The following is a 25,381-nucleotide window of genomic DNA, read 5'->3' on the forward strand; positions in this document are numbered from 1 at the left end:
AGACACACGTCCTCTTCCAGGTTTATTCATAACATTTCCAGTTGACTGGAACTTCTTAATTATTGTCCTGGTGGTGGAAATGGGAATTTTCGATGCTTGCGCTATTTTCTTATAGCCGCTTCCCATTCTGTGAAGCTCAACAACCTTTTGCTGCCCATCACAGCTATATTCCTTGGTCTTACCCATTGTTGTGAATGACTAAGGGAATTTGGCATATGTGTTACCTCATATTTCTACCCCTGTGAAACAGGAAGTCATGGTTGAACAATTTCCTGTTCCTAATCACCCTTGTATACTCAAAATGTAAATCTCAATGGGAATTCATAAGGGTGCCAATAATCGTTGCACACCTACATTTAACAGACATTTTATTTTGGATGAACCTGTGTTGTTTTTGAAATTATTTGATATCCATGAGAGCAGAGTATTTTTGTGAATTTTTTTTTTTTAAACAAAAGATCAAAAGGTTAAACAATAAAGACAAATTTTCACCGCCACCTTTGCTCATATTTACCATGGGTGCCAATATTAGTGGAGGTCACGGTGTATACAATAGAGATCATGTATGTTGTGTGTTTTTAAAATAAGGGTTGCGTAGATCAGAAGATGGAGCCCAATAGACCCATTTCGACTGCATTGTCGTATACATACATAATTGCAATGAAAGTAACTGAACCTTCCCACAGCGCCAAAACTACTAGTAACTGGTTTACTGACCATGGTCTTACTGTGCTTGATTGGCCAACCAACTCGCCTGACCTGAACCCCATAGAGAATCTGAGAGACACCACACCCAACAATACACACGAGCTGAAGGTCGCTATCGAAGCAATACCATAAATATAGAAATACAATAACATACTTTTCAGAAGGTCGACATTTCTGTATTATGAAGTCTTCATTGTAATATTTTGTGCTGCTGGATCTTTTGGTTTCCGTGAGCTGTAAGCGGTAATGATCAGGATTAAAACAAAAAAAAAGGTGTGGAAATATTTCACTTTGTCCAATGAATCAAGAATATGTGAAAGTACCACTTTTTGAATTAAATTAGAGAGAAAAATAATTTTCCCACCATATTCAAATTTTTTTAGCTGCGCCTGTAATTAAACAGTTCAAAAAAAAAAAAAGGTTGTGTATGGCTAAAAACATGTAAATACATGTCTCGTCAACCATTTGTTTTCTCTTTTTTGTTCGTCAGTCCAAATCTCAAGAGGGCATCACATTTCTGCAAAACCTGGTTCGTTTTGTTTTTTGGGGTTGTTGTTTTGTTTTTTTTTTGGCACTTTGCAGCTCACGGCTCAGTATAGGAGCCGACACGCCTTGAAGACTTTCCCTGTGGCAACAAACCTAAAGGAGCAGCTTTAATGCTGATGTGGAGGCTCCTTTCATAAATCCTAAATGAACATTCATAATAACAGCATATTTTCCTCACTTAAAGTGTGTTTATTGTTAGGCTTAAATTATGTGAGCGTTTTCCAGACAAGTCCCTGTGACATAGCCGTTACTATAGAAAAGCTAAACATATTAGAACTAGTATTTAATATAAACCCGTGAATTAAAGTATAGCCCGAATTACTGTCAGAGCTGCTGTAATAGAAAATTAATCAACACCTTCTGACCAGTCAGATTTGAGAATTCAGTCGCAGGCTTGGTGTCCAACCCTGAATACCTGGGCGGCCGTCGCTCAGGTGGTAGAGCGGGTTGTCCACTAATCATAGGGTTGGCGGTTTGATCGCAGGCCCACATGACTCCACATACCGAAGTGGCAAGGCACTGAACCCCAAGTTGCTCCCGATGGCAAGCTAGCGCCTTGCATTGCAGCTCTGCTATGGGAAACAGTGTAAAGCACTTTGTAGAACCGCTAAGGTTTAAAAAGGCTCTATATAAGTGCAGATCATTTACGTAATTCCAGCACATTCTCTGTATGTCTACATTTTAAAGTCCATCCATGACCGAATTTAGAGTTCCGTTATTTTTGTTATCTGTTGTAGCACCTCTGACTTTCCCACTTAAAGCAAGGTCTCATTAATGCCTCATGCACACATTTTAAAGGATGAAAATGTGATGAAGGCTGTGGACGACTCCCTTTTTGGAGCAGTCGTGTGTGTGTTTGTGTGTGCGAGAGAGAGAGAGAGAGAGAGAGAGAGAAAGCACATGATGTTCTGTACAATAGAGATCTGTTCCACACCAAGCCTCTGAGTCATATGCAGGTCCAAAAGTTTATCTGTACGGATTTTGGATTGCCTAAAAGACTGCTGAGTTTCCAAAACGTGCTGACGTTCAGATCTGTATCTGTCCAGACCTGTGCGCCGTATCGATTTCACTACGACGTCGTTCGAGCGCTCCACCGCATGAGGGTCCGAGGTGCACCGTTTAACGTACACGCACTTTCAATTTCCAGTCGTGATTTCAGGAGAAATGCCTTCACCACACCTTTAGTCACGAAGGTGTTCACAATCTGTTCTTAATTAAATACTCAAAGAATCAATCAAAAGGGATGAGGCGAAGAACTAAACCCACTGGTGTTTCCATGGACACCGATGCTGGTGTGGAGTGTTGTGTAGAGGGGTCAGAGGTTACAGTGCTGATGAGCTCTGACTAATAACTGCTTCTGTGGGCAAGTAAAAAAGCAAATCCAGAAGTACAGTACTGTATCATTTCCCACTCAATCTCGCAGTAAAGTGGAGCATCCATTAGCACTTCTATTATGTGTTTAAAATCTCAAACGTGATGTGTAGGAACGGGATATTCTTCTTAGAAATCGGCACGTCCAACATTTTCAAACATTTACACAAAATCAGAGCAAACACTCCAGCATTCCAAGGAGCTTGCACTTTTTCTAAATTCTCCCAGATTTGGGCCAAGACGCGTCATGTGACGTTAGCACACCACCCATTCAACCAAAGCCATGTGCGTCGGACACGAGTAGAGCTAAAAATACTCATTTACCAACAAACATCACTAGGAAAGACCGTGCAAAACAATTTTGTGCGATTGCAGTTTCGCCAATTAAAGAAGCCCCCCCCCCCCCCCCCAAAAAAAAAAAAAAAAAAAAAACAATCAAATTGCATCGCGAGTCAGTCAAGCATTTTTGGCCGCAACAATTACAACAAAACAGCTCTGCGAAATCCTGTATGGAGCAGGGAATGGATTCTAAAATGTCTGAATATCCAGCTTCCTCGGAGTGTTTTGTTTAGTTAAATCATATGACGGCTGCCACTTGGTAGGGTGCATCCTCCAAGCCCCCCCATCCACATTTTTTCAAACTGCTGCTCATATGCGTCACAGCATGAGGAAAGCATTATCCGCCCCTTTCTGCATACAGGATTTCTGCGATTGGCTACTGGTGCTATTATTGACAGGCAAGAGAGTGGAGAGCATGCTCAATTTTGCTCCCTCACCTCCCAGCCACGGGTAACTGAAATCATCAGGTTTGAAACTTGCCGTCTCCTGACTGTAGGGCAAAAGATTTTCTGTTGCAACACAGAATAAATTGATGGTTTTAAAGTGGATATCATGGTGTATAGGGACACAGGTAATGTTGTCTCATGTCAAGCTAAACACTAAACACTAAAGCCTTTGTGGAAGTGCCATACCAGCTACTTCTGTACTTCTGTGGTGGTGTTTTTGTTTTGTTTTGTTTTGTTTTTACACACTGGGACTGGTTACTAATAGCCACCAAACTTCCCTCATGCCTGAACAACTGACCATGTTTATATTCTTTTTATATTCTTTTATATTTATATTCTTAAGCCTTAACAGGATGACCAGTAGAGTGTTGCAAAAAGCTAGTTGGCCTTTTTGTTGTGTTCTGCCAGTTTGATCTATATTACAGACAAGCAGTATGGCACTCCAGGGGCCTCAGTGCAATCCTGATCACTGGTTACTGTCTGTGTGAAGTTTCACATATCCTCCTGTGGGCTGCCGTGGGGTTTTCTCGTATCTTCTCACCTTCCCAAAAAACTTTCCAGTAGGTGGACTGGCTATATTAAATTGCCTCTGGGTATGAACGAGTGCACCCATGGTGCCCTGTGATGGACCGGCATCACATAGTAGTGTGTGTTCATGCTTCGTGCCCAGTGTTCACAGGATACTCTCTGGATCCACTGCATCTCCGACCTGAATGAATGAATGAATGAATGAATATAACAAATATTAAACTTTTTTTTATTTTATTTAATTTTTTTATTTACAGTATTTGGCAGACGCTCTTATCCAGAGTGACTTACACTTATCTCATTTATAGAACTGAGCAATTGAGGGTGAAGGGCCTTGCCCAAGGGGCCAACAGTGGCAGCTTGGCTGGGGCTTGAACTCCTGACCGTCTGATCAGTAACCCAGAGCCTTTAACTACTGAGCAACCACTGCCTCTATAAATATGTTGTTGTGGTTGTGTTTTTGTTTTGTTGTTGTGGGGTTTTTGTTGCTGCTGCTGTTTTGGGGTTTTTTTGTTTTGTTTTGTTTTTTGGGATTTCTTGTTGGTCAATTTGTTGTTTATATATAGAAATGAAAAGAATATATAGAAATCTTGATATATGAAACTTTCTGACAGTCTTCCTACCCAGATCAGTTTGAAACAGTTTCATTCATTAAATCTGGGCTTCCCAAACTTTTTGCCAGTTCAACCCTTTCAGCCCAAATTATTTGCTTTAAATAGGCCTTACTTCTTGAGACTATAAGTAGGCTATCTGAAACGTTTGTAATAAATGGCGAAGCATGTTACCTTTCAGGTTGTGAAGTGCGTTAACCTCTTTTACTATTTTTGTTCGTTTGTTTGGTTTTGATTATTGCAATTTTAATGTTAAAGCCAGTGCAATACCTCCATGAACCCCTAGCATTTGGGGAACCCTCGGTTGCTAAACCCTGGTTTTTAATCAGACTATCATTTTCTCATTGGTATAATATTTGTTGGCTATTCAGAGAGCAAAAGTGGCTAAAATGCTCATCTCTAATATCTCCTGCACAAGGCGATGCTTTTAACCGTATTACATGTGAGCATCAACATGACTGTTAAACCAAACACGTTTCGCAGCCTCTCTAGGAACCATTAGTCATTTGCATAAAATCGAGCTAGTTACGCCATAATCATGCCAGTTAATGCAAAGTAATAAGAGTCGATGCATTCCGTCTAACATCATGCTGTTAATGTGTCATGCTAACACTTGTAACTGCAGGTTGCTTATCATTGACACCGTGTGAAAACTGTTTTCTCTAAGCACTGCGCTCTCGCATGCTCCCGAATGCATACCTGCGCTCGCTACCTGCTGAGTGATTTTGAACCCAGTCCTTGGCAGTAAGTTCGGCTTGGCAGTTGTTTCCGAAAAGCTGGAAGCGGTGCTTATGCCATGCATACCATGCAGTACTACATCATGAGCAAGATGTACAAGTGCCCTTCCCAGGAGCTGAAGCCTAACTAACAGGAAAGGGTGAAAGCTTGAGTGTGCTGTAGGGTGAATGCAGCAGAAAACGTTTCCCTTTTTGAAGCTCTATTCAGACAGAGAGAGATGTACACGCCCTGACCACTTTGATTGGCACACCTGTACACCTGCTCACTCATGCAATCCTCCAGTCATCCAAACATGTAGCAGCCGCTCTGTGCAAAACGTCATGCCGGTACAGGTCAGTGCGTGCGTGATGAAATCCTTTTCTGCTCACTACGCTTGTCAAGAGCGGTTATTTGAGTTGCTGTTATTTGACTTCTTTGTCAGTTGAAACCTCTCATATCAACAAGGTGTTTCCACCCACAGAACTTCCACACACCGGAGTTTTATTTGGTATTGTTTTTCGCACCATTTGGTGTAACTGTGTGAAAATCTCAGGAAATTAGTTCCTTGAAATCCTCAAACCAGCCCATCTGGCACCAGCAACCATGCCACGAGATCCCATTCTGATGTTTTGAAGGGAACATAAACTGAATAGATTGCAGGCATTAAAGGGCTGCCCTGTATCTGTGCATCTGCACATTCTTGCATCTGGATAATCTACATTCCTGCTTGCTGAAGCGAGCAAACATAGAAAAAGGGATCTTTGGGAAATGTATTTGATTCTGGCCATCTGGCAACCTCGTTGAAAGAGGTGTGTGTGCATGCGTGTGTGTGTGTTTATTATATCTTGATATGATTAAGTCATGGGGCTGAACAGAAGGCCTGGTGATACCTAGTTGCATTACTCTGTGTACCTTCATCCTAATTGCACACAGCATGTGCTCTGGGCTCGTTTATGCAGCCCTGCTACATTCTATTAACTCACCGGCGTTGCCAAATCACTCATTAAACTGGGGGAATCTACATCGCAGGTGGCCACGGTGGTGTATCACAACTATCTTGTCTCTCTTGATGGGATGGTGAGACAAACTGAGCCAGATGGAGAGAGAAATGGGAACACTCCTGGAGGAAACATTTTAACAGCGTGACTGGGATGAAATCCTAACACACGCACACACACACACACACACAAAAAAAAAAAAAACCCAAGCAAGTTATCTAAAGCATTTTCATCAAAAGCTCAATGAATAAGAAATGCTATTATGGCTGGAAAGAGAGGGTGGAAAATTTATAGAGAACGTCCTCCTGTGGAGACGAGCACTCGCAAGCCTTTATTTCTCTTTAGGATTTATCCGAGTACTAAAGCATTACTTGTATATGGGTGTATATACTGTGTAAAGCGACCTTGGGACTGAGAGCGGCGCTATATAAATTAAACATATTACTGCACTCCTCGTATTGGAACCAGATGTAGTGGAGTGTGTGTGTATGTATGTATGTGTATATATATATATATATATGTATGTGTATATATATATATATATATATATATATATGTGTATATATATGTATATGTATATGTATATGTATGTATATATATATATATATATATATATATATATATATATATATATATATATATATATATATATATATATATATATATATATATATATATATATATATATACATATATATATATATGTGTATATGTGTGTGTGTGTGTGTGTGTGTATATATATATATATATATATATATATATATATATATATATATATATATATATATATATATATATATATATATATATAATGGTTTATTTTTCAGTTCACAGTAATGCACTCCAAACATTCTCCATACACCTTTTCCGAACGTGAGGGAGCCCATGTGACTTGAGATCACGTGAGACAGGGGAGGGGCAACCCTTCCAGAAGGTGTCGGTTAATATTCAAGAGTTCATAACACGTGTGCAGCTCGTTCCAGATTAATATGTCGACTGGCTCGTCTCCCATGTTGTTGGAGAGAAATAGACTGCTCCTTTCCTGTATTTTTGAGCGGTAACTTGTACTGGGTTACTCCGCTGTGAAACTGAGGAGCTCCCACATAAAATGTGTAAAAGTTGGCACAAATGAGTGAGCTAGTTTTCTTTAATATGCAATTCAACAGGGTTTTTTTTTGTTTTGTTTTGTTTTTTTAAATAAATATTTCATTGAACAATATCGTAAGATGGCTGGACATCTTATGGACTCTGGATATATTCTCAATACAAGGTTAAGGTTTCTGTGATATTGTCAATACAGTTTTGTTTTTGTTTTGTTTTTTTGCACCAACAGGATTGGTCACATATTTTAACCGCAGATTTATTTTGAACATGAGATGCCGTGGCTGCCATGTGTCACTTTGTGTCACTGTAGTTCGTAGGGTAGATCGAGCAGCACACAACATGGGAAAACAAAGCAGAGAACTGGAGAAAGAAACCGAATGGAGCAGCTGTACACATTCAGCCCTGCAGTGGAAAAGAGGTTCTCGATGCATGAGTTTAGAGTTCTTGTTTCTGGTCAGGTCACAGCCTAAGGCTGCGTCCGAATATCCCTACTAATCTACTATACGCTAGGCAAAAAGCAGCAGTGTTCATGAAACAGTAGGTGAGCAAAACCCGGAGGACCTACCGCTTACGCTGAGACTCTGCCCTAGGGAACGGATGGATCCCATAAGTAGGGCTGATCGATTATAATTATGATTTTTTTGGTCAATATTGAGATCAAAATGATTAAACACGATTACTCATTGACTTTGGAATCATCACGCGTTTATCGAACTTTATCAAAATAAATAAATAAATAATTTATTGCATTTGTAACAGTGGATTTCCTTGAATATAATTCAACTGGAAAACAATATGTAAAACTATATATATATATATATATATATATATATATATATATATATATATATATATATATATATATATATATATATATATATAATATAAAACTAAATATGAATTGGATCACTTTGCCTCTACATGTACTTTACCTACTTATTTGATCTATGGATAGCTGTTTACATTTGTTTTTTTTATGCTTTTGCATGAAATTTCTGTGTTTTCTGCATCTCTTTGTACTGTGTTGATGTCTCTCTTGTAGGCAGGCGGAGCACGTCACGTGACGCATTTCGGCGAATCGCACCGCCAGAAATGAACTTTAAACTTCCTTAGCCAATGAAATTCTGTTTCACACTGTTTAGTGAGCTCTTGAAAGGAAATGAGCATATTTAGACCAGCTGTCATGACTCTAGAGGAAATGGGCTTTCCTGTGTTAACAAACATTATTTCTTTTTGATCCACGTCGGACTCTTTGAAACCAAATTGTTTCCAAACGGCTGAACTGGTTTAACCTTTTCTTGTCGACCGAAGGCTCTCTTCCTGTCATCTAGGCTTGAGCTGAACTAAAAATGCCACAGCTTGGCGGGGAGTGAGTTCGGCCTTCTAGGGAGGGGCGAAAGCGTGCCGCTGTGAAGAAGAATGGCGAACGGTTTTTAAGAAGACAAAACGAGAACGTTGCAAAACGTCACAATGCGGCACTGTAATCTCATTATCTCGATTATTTTGTTTTCAGTCGTCGGAGGCCGTGATCAAAATTGTAAATTCGATTAATCGCACGGCACTAGCCTTAAGGCAACGGGACTGGTGCGGAAGAGCTGTCCGAATCAAAAATGGTGGAAGAGAGCACGTCGGCTCTTTTGAAGTTGTAGGTCACATGACGATGCCGACATCGCGACTGTAGTATGTCCGGATTGTGTTCATACTACACACGTACTGATCAGTACATACTGTATCAATGGCTGATCAGTAGGCACGGAATCGAATGAAGTAGGTACTGTCCCAGTAGGCGAGTTTGGATGCAGTCTGTGTGTGATTCTAGAGATCTTTAATATAGCACCTTTTGCTTATTTAACTGTAACACGCCTGCTTCAGCTCATCAGTTAATGACTAGGTTCAGTAGGTAGAGTCTGTTAGAGCGAGGAAATCACCTATCTGCATGATGCATGACTGCAGGTGAGCACACGGTGTTCTTTATCTGCTGTGACTTCTTAAAAAACAAACAAAAAAAACCACACACACAGCTTGTAGTTTTTTTTTTTTGTGTATGTACTTGCCTCCTCCCTTATCTTTTTTTTTTTTTTTCCTTTCTCTTGGCTTATTTTTTCAGCTTTCCTGCCATGTCACTGAAGTAGAAATGGTGTGTATGCCCCCCTTAACGCGAGTCAGGAATAACCCAGCTCTCCGCCGAAGTGCCTGCCGGCCTCGGGTTCCAATTAGCTCCTGCAATTAGCCTGGCAGATGTAGCACAAGAGGACTGGGATGGATGATAAATTTAGCAACGCAGACAAAATATGGAGAATAAAACCCTGCTTCCACCTCCTCCCCTTAAGCGCGCCATGAATTCTAGCACGTTTGATTCATAAGCTCACGGAATTCATATTACACCTATGTCACATGAAAATCGTTTCTTAGCCATGGTGATGCCAGCAAATGTTCTGGGCGAGATAATGATGCTCTTTGTTAAAGAGCGCGAGTGTGTGTTTGCACATCTTGTTCAGCAGGGAGCGGAGCGCGGCTGCCGTCCCCCTCACTGTTCTAACCGAAGCTCAGGGCGTTTGTATGAGCATATAACAGGAGTACTGCCATGGAGTCTGCTGCCTGTTATGTAAACCTCCCACCTTCTCTCTCTCCCTCTCTCTCCCTCTCTTCTTTCTTCTTCCTCCGATAAAGCTTGTTAAAACTGGAGTGTTTTGCATGCAGCCTGTTTCGGGAGGGAAGGACCGGGAGAAAAGCATTAGCAGCAAACCTAGGAAGAACGTAGAAGAGGGAGAAGAAAAAGACCTTGAAGACCTCTCAGCCCCCTTGCAGACATGGAGGGGTCTTTCATATGGCTGGGAGATTTACTGACGTGCTGCTCATCGCTGTTTTGACTGGCGCGCACACTCCTCCTCTCCACATCACTGCCCTTTATTCGATATCAGGCTGAGCTAATGATGATCTTGAAAGGATCGAACAAGATCAACATTTATTGAGCCCCATTTAAAATAAATAAATAAATAAATAAATAAAATCCTGCAGGTGGTATTCCCACAATAATTATTTTAGCTCATGTTGAAGGGGTTTTTTTTTTTATTATTTTTTTTAAAAATACAAAACCACCACGTACTTTGTGCTACTTCTCAATGTCTTTTTATCAAGTGTTCTCGAGAACCGTCATAGGTCTCGTTAATATTCAGTCTGAACCCGAGGTACTCTGTGGGATTTCTACATTTCCCCCCCCACTGTTCCAAAGACCTGTCTGAGGTTCAATTAGTATTCACGCTGCTCACTGTGACTTTGGGTGATGGTTTATTTTATATAACGTGTGTATTTACATACAGCCTAATACTTCTACAAAGTGCTTGTACGTACCGGTCAATCAGAATAAAGGTAACCGGGTTATGCAGTGAGGGAACAGTGGCTTAGTGGTTTTCATATGAGTCTTTGAGAAATTTCAAAACTCATTAGACGCATTATTTACTACTCCATTATTTGCCTTTACACCATGTGTATATCATATCGAATGGATTCAAAGCATGTTATAAACAGTTAATTCTCACATATACACACATTACAATTAGCAAGCTTGCCTCACACCTCCAGGGTTGGGTGTTCATATCCTACTTCCACCCTCCACCAGAGTTTGAATGTTCTCACCGTGCTTCGGGGGTTTCCTCCAGGTACCTATCCAAAGACATGCGTTGTAGGCTGATCGGTATATCTAAATTGTATATAGTGTGTGAATGTGCATGCAGTTGTGCCCTATGATGGGTTTTCACCCCGTCCAGGGTGTCTCCCACCATGTGCGTAGTGTGTAGGGTAAGCGGTGTGGAAAATGGATTGATAGTTCCAATCAGAATGAAATATCGGTATAATCAAATTATCCTTATCGGGAGTGGACAAAGCGTAAATGAGCTTTGCTTTTTTTGTTTTTTAATTTTATTTTATTTAGTTCTTCAGTATTTCTACATACCTGCAGGTTCCTGCCTCAGAAACCAAACTGGTCTACCATCAGGCAGATTGTACCTGGACTGCAGCCCATGCTATAGTTGCAGCATTCAGGATGCGTCACAAATCTATGAAGTTTAAACATGGCTTTCTTTCCAAATGAACGTTCACAGCTTCTTTCGTAAAAGGCAGTAAGGAGTGGGGCTCGTCATTCCCTGGTCGTTAAACCTATTAATCCGCTGAGCAGCTACCATAAGGAAAATGGTTTTTTTTTTGGGTGGACAAATTAGTAGCCTGGACAGGAAATCTGCTTGCGCACCCATGCTACTTTGTCCTTGCTAATAGAAGAAAACGCCCATATAAACACTTGTATCCTTGACTTTCCTTATCTGATTGTGCACATACATTTGTGTGTGTGTGTGTTTTGAGTTGCAGTGTGCACCTGGTGCAAAAAAAGTGTAAACAGAGTTCATGTTCATCACGTTAATATACTTAAAATCATTGTGAGGGCGGGTGGTGGGATGCGCATCAGACTAATGTTTTGACGGCGAAGTAAACTTGGCACGGCGTCAGACATTCAGTGAGGATGTTGTTAGGGGAAGTGGTAGCTCAGTGGTTATGAAGTTGGAATACTGCTCAGAAGGTCGTGAGTTCAAATCCCAGCACTGCCAAGCTTCCACTGCTGGGCCCTTGAGCAAGGCCCTTAACCCTCAACTGCTCAGTTGTATAAATGAGATAATTGTAAATCTCTCTGGATAAAAGAGCGTCTGCCAAATGCTGTAATATAATGTTGTGGCTGTAAAGGTACACAGTAAAAAAAATTTTTTTTAAGAAAGTTATTTCTTGGGCAGTTTTCCCAGGCAGTGGCTTTTAACATTGATAACATTATAAAGATGATTAATGAAGGCAGTCTGTCTGGGTTACTGATAAGTTACTGCATTCATTTCTGGATTTTTCTGCTGAATATTGGGCAAATATCAAATAATGAGCTATTTTTAGCGTGGGCTTCAATAACCCCCCCCCCCCCCATATTTTATTGAGGAAAAAAACGTACTTCCTGTCATATAGATACAATACCATTCTCATTTTTTGTTATACATACATATACACACATATACACACATATATGCATGCATACAGAGTGTAGAAACGAAAAACAAAATTAAAGAGTACAATCAACTGAACAACCCCCACCACCGACTCATCATGGCTGACCAATATCTGTATCTGCTTATTTATATATTGCAAAATCCAACAACAGGGGAAAAAAAAAAATCAAGTGGGAAGTGCTTTTAAATAAAGCGTTACCATTTATTAAAAAAAAAAAAAAAAAAAAAAAAAAAACTAGCAGGAAAAAAACTTGTCAGTGCGACCCCTCTTCTTATATTTTATTTTCTCGAGTTTAAAAAAAAAAAAAAAAAAAAAAAAATCAAGAAAGGCTCTTTTTAATAATAACATTTGGGTAACGATTTGCAGAGATGAAAATGATTAAAGGCGATTAAACACGAAAAATACGTATACGTATCCTATTAAGACACAGCTATTGTTATATTCATATTTACACTCGCACAAAATAAAAAAAAATTTAAAAATTTGTTTCCAATTTTTAGCTGTACAGTTTCAGTGAGTGTGTGTCCACTGTAGAGTCAGATTTTTGTTCTTGTCTGACCGCAGTGGAACCCAGTGTAGTGTTCTGTTGTTGTGGCGCTCCTCAAGGTTCGATGCGTTGTGCATTCTGCGATGCGTTCGAGTTTTATTCGAGTTACCGTAGCCTTCCTATCAGCCGAAACAGATCTGGCCTCAGAGCTATCTAATCATCAACAAGGCACTTTTGTTCCAAGAACTGCCTCTAACTGGATGCTTTTTGTTTTCCGCGCCATCCTGTACACTCTCTCGAGCCTGTTGTGCATGGAAAAACCCAGATCATCAACGGTTTCTGAAATACTCAAGCCAGCCCACCTGGTTCTGATGTTTGATGTGAATATTAACTGAAGTTCTTGATGGACATCTTCATGCTTTTATGCGTTGTGCTGCTGCTACATGATTGGTATAGAGGTATACATGTGTTCTACCTCACTATTCTTATTCTTCATATCCTCTTTAACACTTCATCTTGTACTAGTTTTCTTAAATGTAAAATGATTATGGTAATGACAACATGGTCACTGTTGATTTTGGAATCTGCCAGTAAAATATTTCAATATAAATAGAACCACTCCTGGTCGAACACTAGAAAGCATCCCAAAGACCAAAAAAAAAATAATTGGATAGTATCTCCTGTGCGCTCAGACTGGGGTTGGGGTAAGAATATCTGCGCAAGGAGGTCATTCAGGGGGAGTCTCCCGTCATAGAAATGTTGTTTTTATCCAGCATCCTTTTCTCCATCGCTCTTCTGCTCTGTTCAAGCACTCTCCTCAGTGTGCTGATTTGCTGAGCCATTCCAGGCTTCATTGTCCCCGTCAGGGCCAGACCCACTTTCCGAGCTGTGCACAAACTTCAAGGTGACCTTGCTCTCTGGTCCATTAAGGCAGAGAGGAACGAGCCTGCTTTCATGCCTCACAGTAAGTATGCTCTACCCCTTCATCCACAGGTGACCATCTTTGTGATTTACGCCTCTGTTAACGAAACCTGCATCGTAAAACATTAATATAAACTAGCAGCATCGAGTCGTCTAGTATCTATAAATACCTGACCTAAATCAGCCAACTCCATTCGGCTCAAATCTATCTTCCGCTCCCCATATCCAATATGGGTTTTGACCTGCTATTTTTCAACCCATCGACGTGTACTAAGGATGCAGCTAGCACTCAGGTTTACGGTCTATTTCTGTTCTGTTTCGGCACTCTGCACGCCTGCGTTCACAAAATTTCCAGCCCGGGTTCCGCTTGCTTTGAGCCGCTCCATTGGAAAGCCGTATCACGAGTAGGGGTGGGATTCTCTTGATTTGATTTCGATTGAAGGTATTCGTAAAATTGATTCTATATAAATCTTTTTCTAGACTGCATTTTAAGTTTGAATCTTTCTAGTGTAACAACTTGCTGCTTTCAAAACATCATGAAAAATAAGGCAAACGTTTCAAAAACGTTTGGCTAAATATCGTTCGTCATTTGGTGTATACAAAGCAGGCTGTGAAATAAATGTCGTATGTGGCATACTTCTGAATCGGTCATGTCAAGAATTAATTTTTTTTTTTTTTTTTTATACACGGACTGTGCTGGAAAGATTGTTCTGTATTTGACCTTCTCTAAAATGACCAGTGGAAATAACCCCAGTAGGGATGGGTGACATCATCTACCAGTAGAAATTCACCTCACAATAAGAGTGTCTTGTCGCGATGATAACGATAAAGCCTAGTTGATGACGTGTTTGTGTGCGACGGCCTGCGACCCATTCGTAGCTCGCATGCAGAGCGAAAACGAGTCCGGCGGAAGGCGGACGTGAAGCCGAGGAGGAGTTTATCAGTAAACGAGGAGCTACCTATACAATCTGGAACTTTTTTTTTTTGCTTACTGAAAATCAGTTTTACTTTTAGATCAATGTTTGTGTTTCTGAGGTTCTCAATACTGCATGTAGCCGTCACGTATAGCTAGAAACGGCGGCGAATGGCACTGTATTTATATCGTTATCGCAATAAATACCATAAAATATCGTGATGTAGTTTTGAGTCCATTTCATCCATCCCTAAACCCTAGGTAATGTATATCTCATCCGAATTGACATGTAGGTAAAGATTCCATTACATCCTGTGAGAAAAGAGGTTTTGTGCTTTTTAAAATAAATAAATAAATAAATAAAATTGATCGTGTTTCCTATTGTACTGAAAAGAAACCCCAAAACAGAGTATTGTGAGTTTAAGAAGTTGCAGAATGGTGAAATATAGACAGTGTATAAAAGGACTTTCTAGCACAGGTACAGCACATATACATGTAATAGCCATGTGACCTAGTAATGATCATGACCCAAGGGATCAAAGCAATGAATTTGGATCTCCAGAAAGTCTTCGCCCTGTCATCGGGAGATCGCTAGTTTAATACCCGAGGATAAAGCGGCCTATCGCTAGCAGCTGCCAGCCCAACACTAGCCAATCACGTCCATTTGTGAGCTCACGTTTGCCGAAGAAGGCGGATTGAGCTTTCCTCCAAAAGCATTGCGCCACCCAGTGACGCAACGTGAGCAGCAGTTCATAAAGATGTGCTTGGCTGCCTTCATTTGTCTCAGGGGAAGCACATGTTAGCCTTCATCCTCCCCAGTTGGGAGCTGTTATTTGATAGGAGAGAGCTTGATGGTGGGTGCTGCGTTGACAGTGGCAGGTGACCAAATTGGGGAAACAAACTTTTAAAATTAAAATGAGGAGTAAGTTATAAACCTAGAATTTTCATTGTAGTCATTACTAGACTCCAGAGACTGCCTGTGTACGGCCATTCATCCCAAAATATCAATGTAGTTGCCTGATTTCAAAAAAAAAAAAAAAACTAAATAAAGAAAGCACAGTGAGTCAGACAGCTGACCATCACCTCACACAGGTAAGATCAGGACTTGAGCCATGTTTGCACATGTTTGCAGCGCTTGTTCCGTTTGGGTGGTACAGAGAAGGGATAATGGAGGTAGAATATCGATCTAGTCATTGTGCGAGAACGGGAGCAAGAGGGAGGAACACGGCAGTGCGCTGTACTCTCAGCTCGGGAAGTTGGTTAACCCTGCAGCCCTGGCACTGCTGCCGCTCTAATTGGAGAAAGGCCTGAAGGAAAAGGGGACAGAGCTGTGAGTGTTATGACAGGTACCTGCACAGCTGAGCTTCAGCTCCACGATTATGTGAAGGGGCGTGTTCATGTTGGTCACTTTCAGAATGGTGCTTAGAGGGGTTTTCCGTTTCGCCTTTTCCACCTCGCGAGATATTCACACTTTAACATAAATGTTAAGCGTAAAAGACATCCTAGTTATCTCTCCAACGTCACCCGACTCCAAAACTCAGGAAACTGGTTCACAGGCGTCTGTAGGTTTCTCTCTTCCACCCTCACAGTCAGCGGCAGGTTGCCTCCTTCGGGAACAGACGTACACGAATAGCATGATGCGTACGTGTCACAACAATGCGCAGTGGGGTCGAGGTTGGGGAGGAATACGAGCGGATTCTGTTCGTTGGATGCTTGCACGATTGTTGCCAAATCTCACCCTCTTTCCTCAGTTGATCATTTCACTTGGATACTGTAGACTTGTACCTCTGAACTGCTGCTGTAATCATAAAGACCATCAGTGCTCATACGGGTCCTTTTACCACTGAGCGTTGTTCCACTTTATAGTATACAACCGGGAAAGAACGATGATTAATGTAGACTCCTTTTGAGTCTGCTTCCCTTGAAGGCTTCTTCCTCGTGTTTTCATCGCCTCTGACTCGCTCATTAGGGATCTAAATATAAATCTACATTCGGATTTTTTGGGAAGCTGCTTTGTGACAGTGTGTCGTCGTTAAAAGCGTTATCTATCGAAACGAATCGAAGTCCTGTATCTGTATATTGGAGATATAGTTACTTTTTTGCGTTGTTTTATTCAAGTCTTGCGTTCCTCTTTGCGTTGCTTCTACAGTTTTTCGGACACCGAGGATGTACGTGTTAAAGCAGTCCTAGCAAAAACTAAAAAAAAATGTGAATTCTTGAATTTGGGACTGAGCCAGTATGTCCGTGTGCACGTGTTCCTCCAAGGATATATGCTGATGAACCATGTACTTTTCATTGTGTATTCATTCTAGTGCTGCTGTTAGCATTACTGACGAGCAAATCTCTTCTCCCTGTGCTTTTCAGACCATCATGGAGCAGTTCAACCCCTGCTTGCGGAACTTTGTTGCCATGGGGAAGAACTACGAGAAAGCTCTCTCCAGTAAGTACGGCACCATTTTCTCCCATTCTGTCCTCATTTAGCCGCTCCTTCTGGGCAGCCAGCCAGCGCCTCCCGCCTCTCAACCTCCTGCTCGCGCCACTTCTTTTAAAGACCGTCATGACAACAACGCCGTTCAATTTATCATCCTGCCACAATCATCCTTATCAGCTCCAGCTCAGCCATCGGGTCCTTCAGTACCACCGAGTTGTTTAGAGAGAGACACACAAACCAATTCTGCCGAGGCCTTTCAGATTGAAAACGATGCACACTACATGTTTGAGAACGTCGGCGGATGAGCGGCGACGCGGCCGGGAAGACTTTCCGTATCGGTTGAGCTTTTAAGATCCAGATAATCGGCCATCAGTGTCTACGTTTCCATTCTGGCTCATTTATTTCTCCTAATCTCTGATATAATGACAAGCAGCTCTTGGAATACAATACCTTTTGAGAATGATGAATAGACCTGTATTGGAGTAAAGATGTGGTTCTGTGATGTGATTTAAAAAAAAAAAAAAAAAAAAAAAAAAAAAAAAAAGGCATTTTCTCCAGTGAGAAATGATCTCGTATGCTATTGTGCAAGGTTGTTCTCTGACATGAAAGAGATTTCAGCGCAGCCTTCGATGACCATCACCTAAGGCTGGGTGATATGGCGATAAATGCTGTTCTGAGACAGGGTTCAATTATAGACATGTAAATACAATGTAAATATTTTATAATATTTTATAAAAAACATTATTTTTTATGACACAAAAAATCAGTTTTTGTCGACATTATATAAATGATCAAACGTTTATTATTATTATTATTATTATTATTTTTGTAGTGTCCTGTATTGAAGTTCTGCCACATTTCATTTTTTGAAACCGAGACAGTCAGTAAGCATTCCTAATCCTTACCTAATCCTCAAGCCGCACAAGAAAAACAAGCCACGTAACCCCTAATCGTCACAGATTGATCATTTTAACGGCACTGAATATGTGAAACTGTGAACCGACTATTCTGCACGTACCATTTCATAACCTGCAGCAGTCGACTCGGTACAGGTTCAGAGGGAAGCCATTGCTGCAGGATTCTACACTGCAGAAAGAGTTCCCTTTCAGGAAGATAAGTAAGAAACAAAACACGGCAGGGTGTGCTGCGAAGTGGACGGATAATTTTCCAACAACGGCGTGTCCTGAAGTATCCTACCAAAGCATTGTTTGAGAATTTTACAATCGTTTTATTTATTTATGTATTTAATGTTATGAAGTTTATAAGCCGTTCCTCCCTCAATAGTGTAGTAGGAAACCTACTGACTGTTCCAAAGCTCTGCCACTCGAGACTCCTTCTATAAGTGTTAATGATTTTTTTTATTTGTTTAAATGATTTTTTTTCTTCATCCTATTATTATTAGTATTATTAGACTTGAAGTATCGTCGTGTCTTACTATAGAAATGATACAATATTAGAATGAGTGCATCAATATTAACCTATGTAGAGATTAGCACATGATTAGATTGACTTCTCTCGCTGCAAACTTTCACCGAGTTCACTCACACAGGAGGATAAATCCCTCCAAAGAGCCCTGGGAGCATTAGCGCTGCTCAGCGGATTGGTCCGTGAGAGACGTACTGCGGGACTGAGGATAAGCGGGAGCTCTATTCTTTATGGCCTCACTTCTGGAAAAGTTACTACCTAGGACAACTAGCACCAAGATCTAGAGCGGACTATCACCAGAGGCGCGAAGGCTCAAGGTCGAGCCAGGATACCGTTTAAGAAGATGGTCTGGGTTCATATACCCAGGCTTCTAAAGAGCAATTTACAGGAAGACACCCGTGAACCTGGAGCTTAATGTCAGGCCACTCTGAGGCTGAGCGCTAAAGACTGGAAGAAGATTACTCGTGATCTTCCGAGCGTTCAGATGCGCCGTCAGCTAATCACCACTCGACATGTGCGCCGGCGACCAAGAGGGTCTCCCCTTATATGTCTGGGAAAGAAATGAGGGAAGGTTGTAGAGATGGTCCTACAGAATGATGGGCTGCTATAGATTATGATTTAATTAGTGCAGCATATGAACATGTGGCTCTCTCCAGCTGCTAGCACTGATTCAGAGAGCGTCTTCCAGAGGAGGACCCGCAGCTATCCGCAGGCACCGGTCCCATCTGTCGAGAAGCATTTCAGCATAACTCTCTACAAATGAGTTCTGAACAGTTGTGCATGCGCACACACACACACAGAGGCAGAACGACCAATGGTGCTTGCCCTAGTTTCTGTATAGACGGAGCAGCTGGCCAGTCTGATCAGTGACCCGCTGTAGTCGTCTAGTCATCCTGGAACGTGAGCACTGCGTCTCATAGTGAATTGATGCAATACCTGCAAATTACTATACCACTGACTCGAAAGTACTGGGAGGAGGATGAAGAGCGGGGCCGAGTGACTTCAGAGGCAGGAAAAGGCTTTCTGTGGTGTGCACAAAATTGTGTAAGAACCGTGCACGCGCACATCAGTCAGCCAGTACGACTCCCAGCATAGCACTAGTCACGACTGATTACTCCGTCTTTTTGTCTCGTGCTATTTTGTGCAGCAGTGATAATGATCTATTGTTTCTCATCTCTCGTGTTGATGATTTGTTGGTCAATGAGGCATGCACACTGTGTGTGTGTTTGTGTGGGGGTGAGGGTATTTGTGTGTTTGTGTCGTGTGATTGTGTGCAAGGTCTGTGGTCTGTGTGGTGTATGTATGTATGTATCTTTTGTGTGTGTGTGTGTGTGTGTGTGGTCTTTGAGTCCGTGTTTGTTTCTGTATTTGTGTGATAGTGTGGTGTTTGAAGCTGTGTTTGTGTGTTGTTCGTGCCTCTGTGTACCCGTTTCTGTTTTGTGTGTACACCGATCAGCCATAACATTAAAACCACCTGCCTAATATTGCATAGGCCCCTCTTGTGCCACCAAAACAGCTCTGACCCATCGAGGCACGGACTCCACAAGACCTCTGAAGGTATGCTGTGGTATCTGGCACCCAGATGTTAGCAGCAGATCCTTTAAGTCCTGTATGATGCGAGGTGTATGTGTGTGCGATCGGTGCAGTCGTTAAATGTCCTTCCTTTAAAAGCCGAGTGCTGAGCCGTGTGCTTGTCCCGTGCAGCGCCGAGGCTGAGCAGCAGTTCCAGCAGGGTGATTGAAGAGCCATAATGTGTTTTGCATCAGCAGTGCTTTCACACAACCAGCAGGAAGTGTTAATAATGAAGTTGACTATTAGTGTATTATTTCTGTTACACACTCCGTCTGTGACTGTGTTTCCTCTACAGCGGTGACGTTTGCAGCTAAGGGCTACTTCGACACTCTGGTGAGGATGGGCGAGCTGGCCAGCGAGAGCCAGGGATCCAAAGACCTAGGTAAGTTTGTTTCTCCCGGTCTCACTGGGCCATGAGCCTGCAAACGCACAACTAGACAAACTGAAACATGGTGTGAGATGCTGCTTAGCTGTTTATGCTTAGGCAGAAATGTCAGGTCTGCTGAGAATGAACTTCTCTCTTTGGAAAATGTATTTGTACACTGATATTTGTGCATTTGTCGGACGGCGTGGGGTGGAGGTGATGGGGTGGATACAGCTGGCTAGAAATCTCCCAATGCTATGTTGGAATTCGGTCATACATCAATTAGTTCAAAAAAGCAAAAATGGAGATTTCTCCCCCCCTGGAGCCGAAAATGTTATTTCTCCCTAGGAAAGACCTTTCCAGTACTGCTTTGGTTCTGTTTAGCTTGTATATGTGGGACCTCGGGAATGTTACTCATACCCTGTTTGCTGCTCAGGTCCTCAGTGATCATTTAGTATTCACAGCCTGATCCGCTCTCCCACTGATTGAACATTTAGAGATTCGAGTGAATTCTCTCATTTCCCAGCCGTCACCGAGCGTGGGCGAGATTCTGATTCGAGAGTTTGGACTCATCATGGCTTCATTCCATAAAAGAAAGCCACATCTGCACAATTGGGTCTCTTGAGGGACCTTGTCAGACCTGGCAGCCGGTGATTTTAGTTTTTAAAAAGCCTCTCATGGAGCAATATTCAGACTCCATTCCAGTTTTTCATTTAAACTCTGAAAAGCCAATTAGCACTTAAATAATTTCAGTCTCGCTCTCTAGCACTTTTCTTTCCTTTTGCTTTTCGCTCCTTTCATTTTCTTCTTTGTGCCACAGAGCTCAGTCTGGACCTCAGTGACTCATTACAGGTCCTGCAACACCCGTCACTTTGAACAACTCGAGTTTGCGTTTGCACGGAATCTTGCTCACTTTTCAGGTCGCCGTGATGTTCAGTTTCTTGTCCCTGTGTAATTATTCTTTACCGCAGCCTGGTTTTCAGATGCATGACTGAGCGACGATGCCCCACTGAGCTTGTGACTAGCCTCTTTTTAAGCTGTGTGTACCAGCCTGTTCTCAAAGTTCTCTTGCGGAATGAGTCATTATCGTCTGATGAAGACATCCGCGTGTTTGGGCGTGTGGGTGTGTGTACACACAACATACATGATTCAATGTGAGGTAGAAAGCACTTCTGAAGCACGTACTGTATAATGAGGAGTTGTGCTTTAGGGGAAATTCATCTTGGATGTGATTGGGTTCAGGATAATGAAAGGACAATAGCAGTGATGTTTTTCCACAATGAGTGGTCCACACCCTGGAGTTAAAACTTTCCTGACCACCTCCTGCCCTCAAACCCTGCCCCCAACACAAACTCGCATGCGCTCTGCCACGTGGACACGTGGCTAGTGGAATGCATTTTTAAAATTGATTTAACGTGAACAAAATCTGCAGATATATATTAAACAGAAATCTTATGTGACTATACACTTATATTATACACTGTACAGTTATACTATACACTATGCACTATACAATTATACTAATAACTATGCACTGTACACTATACACTTGTACTATACACTTATACACTATGCACTGTACACTTATATTATACACTTGTACACTATACACATATACCATACACTTATATTATACACTTATGCTGTACACTCTGCACGTATACACTGTACACTCTTCAGTCTAGTGTATGAATTTTAGAACGGTAGTATCTTCTCAAATGCCACACTTCCAATACTAACCGGACGTATATGCTGTCTCCCAGTCTAGGGAAAATAAGGTCAGACATACATAATGCGATGGAACTAGCATTACCAAAATAGCCAAACAAATAACTAACCAAAGCTTCCTTGAAAGATGAGAATTGTTAAATAACAAAACCCGGTAGACAACCTATGCGTTATTATAAGAATTCAATAAGTATGTTCGGCCATCTTGATCCCCCCCCATTCAGATCCGAGCCTGATGTAGCCGCTCCCCATCCGCATGAAGTGTCCATCATTCCACGCTTCGTTTTTTTTTTTTGTCCCCCAGAGTGCATCATCCGGGAACTTAAAGTGCACTTTATTTTTTGGGGTTTTTCAGTGTGAACACACTTATTATACTATTTATACACCAAAATGGCGTAGAATAGTGTATGCGATTTGGGACGCACCTAGTGGAATCCAGAACTAGAACAGAGAATACTAGGTAAAAACATTCAGACAGTGAACGAGACTGTGGAACACATGACAACAGAAGCTTGACAGTCAGGTGCTGAAACACAGGAACTTGTATGTTGGTGCTAATCAGGGTGAAACAGTAAACTGGTGCAAGTGATAAACATATGACATGCTGGGGCTGATGGGTAGTGTAGTTCAGCACCCCTTTCGTGCTTTCCTGACAGATCTCATCAGACACTGACTGAGACGGATGATTTTTTAAATAAAGAAGCCAGTGATTTCATGAAGAAGAAGCGTCCTTGGTTACATATAGAAATTATTCTCCCTCTAGGCTGCCAGTATAAAATATCAATATGCCTAGCTTATTCCCTGGAAAATTTCAGCTTACAAGGACATGTCAAACTTGAGAGAACACGTTGCTTTAACTTGGTTATATAAGAGAGCAGCAAACATGACGTATTTTTGTAGCCAACCCGGAAGTTTCCACTGGCTTTTAGATTATTGCAGAAAATAAGCTCTATGACCAACAACAGTTTATGATTCTTACATGTTTTGTTCATCAAGATAATCCTCACAAATGAACACAATTTGTATTCATGTTGAAGACGAAATGCAATCGCTGGAAGTAAAAAGCTCAAGTTGGGCTAAAAACTACACCACGGTGGCATGATGTCTATGTCACCACCATTTAAGCTCTCGATAGAAATTATAGCATTACAATTTGGGGGAAAAAACACTACAATTGGAAAATGTTATAAAGTGAGTTGGAGCAGGAAGAGTGTGAGTATAAACACAACAAGGGTATAGTAGATGAGATTTCCTGTTCAGCGTGATGTTTAATGTCCTCGACAACCTCTGTAGTCCCATTTAGCCTCTTGTTAGCAACCGCCTTTTTTTGTTAGCAACCTTTTTCAAGATGTGTAAAAGAGTGGGATATTATTGATGTATTTTATGTAGTAAATATCTTCAGCTTGTGTTAACCTCAGACCTTATTTCAGGCATTTAACCAAAAATGACCAATTCAAAACGACCGACTGACTTCGGGCCGATGGAACCGGGCGTGCTAATGCCGACTCGTTTCTGCATTTTTAAGACTCCGGTTTTTACAGCACTCTACACTAATGCTACTCACGAACTTGTCACTTAGCTAGCAAGCAGATAGCCCTACGCGTTGTTAACGTTCTTTCACAGACATGAGCTGGACCTTCTGTCGTTATGTAATACAAGTGGAAATTAGATTTTTAATCATGATGATCTTTATTTACACTGAATGACCTCGTCATAAACGCTTGTTTCGAAATTCAAATCTGATCGAATTTAGCCGGTGATTGTTACCAGAATAATTGTGATATGATATGATTTAACTGTCCTTTGTATGATAGTATGTAGTATGTTAGTAAGCTTAGCCCACATTCCAAATAGCTTCCTATTCACTGTGTGTGCTCAATACAGAGTGAACTTCCCAGAGAATCCAGTTCTGGTTGGATTTGCTAAATAGTTGTAGTTGCTAAATCTATTCATACTCGCCAATATACTGTTCCTTCATTTCATGTGTAATTATGAAATTCGGTATTAGGTACCAAGTTTTATGTATTTCATAATTAAGTATTAATATTGCATAAAAGAAAAGAACAAAGTTTTGATAGTCCTACTATATGTGATGGGGAAAATTTCAGGCTTCAGTCTGTCCCTCGATCCCATTGGTCGTTGCTATATCACTTCACGGTCCACACCTAACGCAGATGTGTACACGTTTTCTCTCTGTCACGTACACACACTGTTCACAGCACCAGTTTGCAGGGAAGCCACTCGGTGCCCCTGGCTGCTGTCCTTCTGAAAGAGCCCTAGGTTAATGGTTTGTTGCTAAATTGTGGGCTTTTGTCTCTAGTGTGTTGCTCACTGTGTTGCTGTCATACAGAGATGCATGTTTGTCAATCTTGGCAGTGTGCAGCTAGTCTTGCGTGTGTTATGCACTTGGTGAGAAAGCCACAGGGGTTCAGTTGGAGCCCAACTGTAAATGCTTTCCACCTACACACGATGCACACTCTCTCTCTCGTTGTCTTTTGATTATTTCCCAATGCCCCCCTCTTTCTTTCACTTGCAGACAAGTGCACTCAGTCACGTAGACGCTTGTGCAAGCATTGTATGTTCAGAGAACGTCCTTGGTTGCAAGCGGCTCTTCATTCTGAAACGAATCGGACGAATTTTGTGTTTATCTACGTGTTTTGCTCTATCCCCCCCCCAACTCCCACACACTCCCCCACACACTGTGCTGTTTAGGATAATGATCGCTCTGTCACTGTCCCACCCACTCAAACCCTCCAAGCTCCTTCTCTATCTCTCTCTCTATCTATCTCTCTCTATCTATCTCTCTATCTATCTCTGTCTTTCTGTCTCAGTTCACCTCTTACATCATTCTGGCACAGCCAGCAGTGTGGACAGTAATTGGACCACTGATAGGTAACATATCATAGCTCACCGTCCCCTCTCTCTGCCTGCTACTATACATCTAACAAGGTTGTACTATGTTCTGCTCGTGTATCCATCATCTTGTCTCTCGATAATCCGGGCCTTGTGTCCGGTTTGAGCTTTACGTTCTTATTTTCAGTTATTAGGTGAGTTAGTAGACCCACCCTGTTTTTTAAAACATGACCAACAACAGCAGAAACCCCTCAACAATACTTCTGAAATTTGAGATGAAAG

The 25,381-nt window shown here is 41.5% G+C and overlaps 1 protein-coding gene across 7 annotated transcripts in view; it reads left to right on the top strand.

The window, feature by feature from the left end:
• baiap2a (BAR/IMD domain containing adaptor protein 2a) overlaps positions 1-25,381 on the top strand; it is an 86,580-nt gene that overhangs the window by 14,357 nt on the left and 46,842 nt on the right. For all 7 annotated transcript variants that reach the window (XM_053674954.1, XM_053674950.1, XM_053674941.1 and 4 more), the window contains exons 2-3: positions 17,091-17,166; positions 20,450-20,536. In XM_053674954.1, the coding sequence (XP_053530929.1) occupies positions 17,091-17,166; positions 20,450-20,536 (163 nt within the window). The remainder of the gene's footprint in view (positions 1-17,090; positions 17,167-20,449; positions 20,537-25,381) is intronic.

Source organism: Ictalurus punctatus, chromosome 2 (assembly GCF_001660625.3).
Source record: "Ictalurus punctatus breed USDA103 chromosome 2, Coco_2.0, whole genome shotgun sequence".
Lineage (NCBI taxonomy): Eukaryota > Metazoa > Chordata > Actinopteri > Siluriformes > Ictaluridae > Ictalurus > Ictalurus punctatus.